At 45.8% G+C, this 3,104-nt stretch overlaps 1 protein-coding gene across 1 annotated transcript; it reads left to right on the forward strand.

The window, feature by feature from the left end:
• Positions 1 to 1,356: 1,356 nt before the first annotated feature.
• Positions 1,357 to 1,812, forward strand: LOC149139073 (uncharacterized). Its single transcript, XM_089450581.1, has one exon. The coding sequence runs from the start codon at positions 1,357 to 1,359 to the stop codon at positions 1,810 to 1,812; it is 456 nt and encodes a 151-aa protein (XP_089306707.1).
• The last annotated feature ends 1,292 nt before the right edge of the window (positions 1,813 to 3,104 follow it).

Raw genomic sequence — 3,104 nt, forward strand, 5'->3', positions numbered from 1 at the left:
ATGGTAGAAATAATGAAGAAATTTATATGGGGAGGAGCCCAACAACAGAAAAAATGGGCTTTAATGTCCTAGCAAGGGTTGATCAGAAAAAAGGAAGATGGAGGTCTAGGATTGAAGGACCCATACCTCATAAACCAAATCATGGGAGAAAAATTATGGTGGAGGTGGATGTCAGGAGGGGAGGACCTTTGGAAGAAGATATGGGCCAAGAAGTATAATATGCCAGTAAAACTAGAAGAGATCCTGAGGAATATAGAAAAAAGAAGAGGCTCCAATGTTTGGAACCTAGCCAGCGAGAACAGAGACCTAATCACAAATCATGCCTTCTGGGAGATAAGAGATGGTCAAAGAGAAAAAATTTGGGACGAGGCATGGCAAAAATGGGACAAACTACAGGAAAAACAGGAACTCGGAACTATACAGTAGGCTTCACAAGATGCAGGATTAAATAAAGTGAAGGACTATTGGAAAGCAGACCACAGAGAAGAGAACTGGCGGGTATGGAAAAATCCGGATGAATGGGGACAAAATATTGAAGAGGATCAGAAAAGACACTATATGGAGGAAATGGCATCGCGTAAGCTTTTGGTCAGGGAAGGAAATGATATCCTACGAAGGGGCCACACCATGAAAGGAAGCTTCACGGTAAAGGAGGCATATGACCTGAAGACTAAAATGGATCAGGAAGGTAATCAGCACCTGTGGAAACAAATATGGGAAAGAAAGTGGTGGCCGAAAGTGGCATACTTTCTTTGGTTAACCTACAAGGGTCGAATACTAACATGGGATCAAATTCAAAAAAGAGGCATGCAGGGTCTTGCTCGCTGTGAACTCTGTAAGTCAGAAAATGAAAACATAGAGCATTTACTAAATTCTTATCAATGCACGAGAAGCCAATGGAATGCCATCCTTGGCATCTTTGGAAGAACGAATAGAAACTTGCAAAGTATAAAAGAGACGGTGCAACAATGGGGCCATGGACATTTTACCAGCCCAGTCCTTAATAGAGCCTGGGGGCTAGCAATGGGTTTCACTCTATGGATGATATGGAAGGAAAGAAATCGAAGGATATTTAAGAATGAAGCACTAATAGCGGAGAAGGTTTGGGGAAGAATAGTAGAGCACATAAGGGAAACCATACTGGTAGAGGAATGGTAGCAGGAGGACTGGAATACCTCGATACAAGAAACCAGGATCTTGAGACAGCTAAATTTAACAAAAGAGATGGTAAGAGAAAAGGGTTGGAAAAGAACAAGCACACAAGGGGTACAGGCCTAGAGGTATAGTAGACCAACAGAAGGTTTCATCAAACTGAACTTTGATGGCGCTTCCAAAGGTAATCCAGGCAATGCAGGGATGGGCGACATCTTCAGAGATAGTCAAGGCAAGACCAGGCTGATATATGCAGCCTACGGAGGCAGACTGAGCAACAACGAAGTAGAGCTAATGGCGGCTAGACAGGGATTTAAAATTGCGGTTAAGCTGGGGTATAACAAACTAGAGGTGGAAGGGGATTCCCTAATGTCCATCAATTTGATGAGGACGCTGCATACTATAACGAATTGGGAAAAGATTAGTCACAGCTGGAGAACTGCGAGTCTCATACAGGAGATGGGTGAAATTATGAACCGATTCGAATACATCATAATCAAGCATGTTAAAAGGGACGGCAACAAGGCAGCTGATTTCCTTGCCAACTGGGGAAGCGAACTGCAATTGGGCAACCTGGAAAAAACCTGGCCCATACACCCAAATGATACACGATTGTCTCCACTAAGGGATATATTAGCGAAGGATGATGACAAGGCCTAAGAGAAACCAAAAGGAGTACAATAAACCCCTGATCGGGGTGACGGTTAAGGTAATGCACCATAATGACGGTGTCAAAGGAATGATGGAACAAGGACAGGTAAATATAGCTCGCATGAGAGCTCAGAGGTATGTAGAAAGGCACCGCCGTTTGGTAATGAAAGATGGCAGAAGGAATGTCAGGTCAGAGAGTGGGGGGAAGGATGGTGATGACGGCACGACGAGATAGTAGGGTGGTGGTATGCGGAAGTATAGAAGGAGTAGAGCAAAGAGGAAGGATAGAAGGAGAGGGAAGCGTGGAAGGAGCGGGACAAGGGAGCCACATCCTACACCAGCAAACAAGGATCGTGCTACCGGGTATGTAAATTGCTACCCTCCTGTTATTGTTTCCACCGTTGGTAGTATGCTGGGGGGGTTAAAAACAGAGGAAGGGAGGACGAACAGGGTCCTGTCAAGGGGAATAGGAAGAGTGAACAGTCTAGACCTTAGATCATGACAGAGCCTGAGCGCTGGGACTGGAACCAGGAGAAGGGTAAAGGAATAAGCAATGAAAAAGGGGGGAAGCAGGAGTATAGACCTTGTGACAATAACAGAGAGGATATGAGGACGGAAAGTTGGGGTAAAGGCATCAGACATAGCAGTCGCTTAAAGGAAGCCAACGAGAAGAGCATAAGGAAAAGGGACTGTGAAGGAAACCCGATAGGGAACCCTTGTAAGCCGTTACTGCCTCCCCAGGAGGAGACCTCTGACAATGCTGAAAGGGTAGCTGGGATCATGGCTAAGGGCTTTACCATGCTGCGGAATAACCGGGATGGGGAAGGGCGAATTCCAGTAGGGGAGTGGGCAGATATGAGAGATGCAGATCACAAAAATCTGCGTGAAGGAAAAGCAATGAGAAACAGAGGGAGGGGCAGGGATAGTCCTCCGGGTGATCTGGGTATAGGCAAGTGTACCCATGAACAGCCTAACCCAGAGTGGATGGGCACTTGGACTGGTGAGGATTTTATTTTAACACATTACTACTCATCTTGTGAACAGATAGAAGGCAGCAGGGAGATGGCTCGAGCAAGTCGCAGAAGGGGTTGAGGGCGTAGTCACGGTCGCCAAGGACAAACAAGCAACCGCCTAGAACCGCAGAATAGTAGCACCCCGAGTAAAAAGTGGTGCTGCCGTTCGATGAACGAAACCATTCAGGGAGCAACCACAGATTACATGAGAAATACAAATGAAGGCATAAGAGAAATTATTGAAGACATGGAAGCGGAAGTGAAGGAGGAGTCTGAGGAGGATTTGGA

The sequence above is a fragment of the Pinus tabuliformis genome, chromosome X (genome assembly GCF_031772625.1).
Source record: "Pinus tabuliformis cultivar Carrire ecotype Pingquan chromosome X, CPIR1, whole genome shotgun sequence".
Taxonomy (NCBI): domain Eukaryota; kingdom Viridiplantae; phylum Streptophyta; class Pinopsida; order Pinales; family Pinaceae; genus Pinus; species Pinus tabuliformis.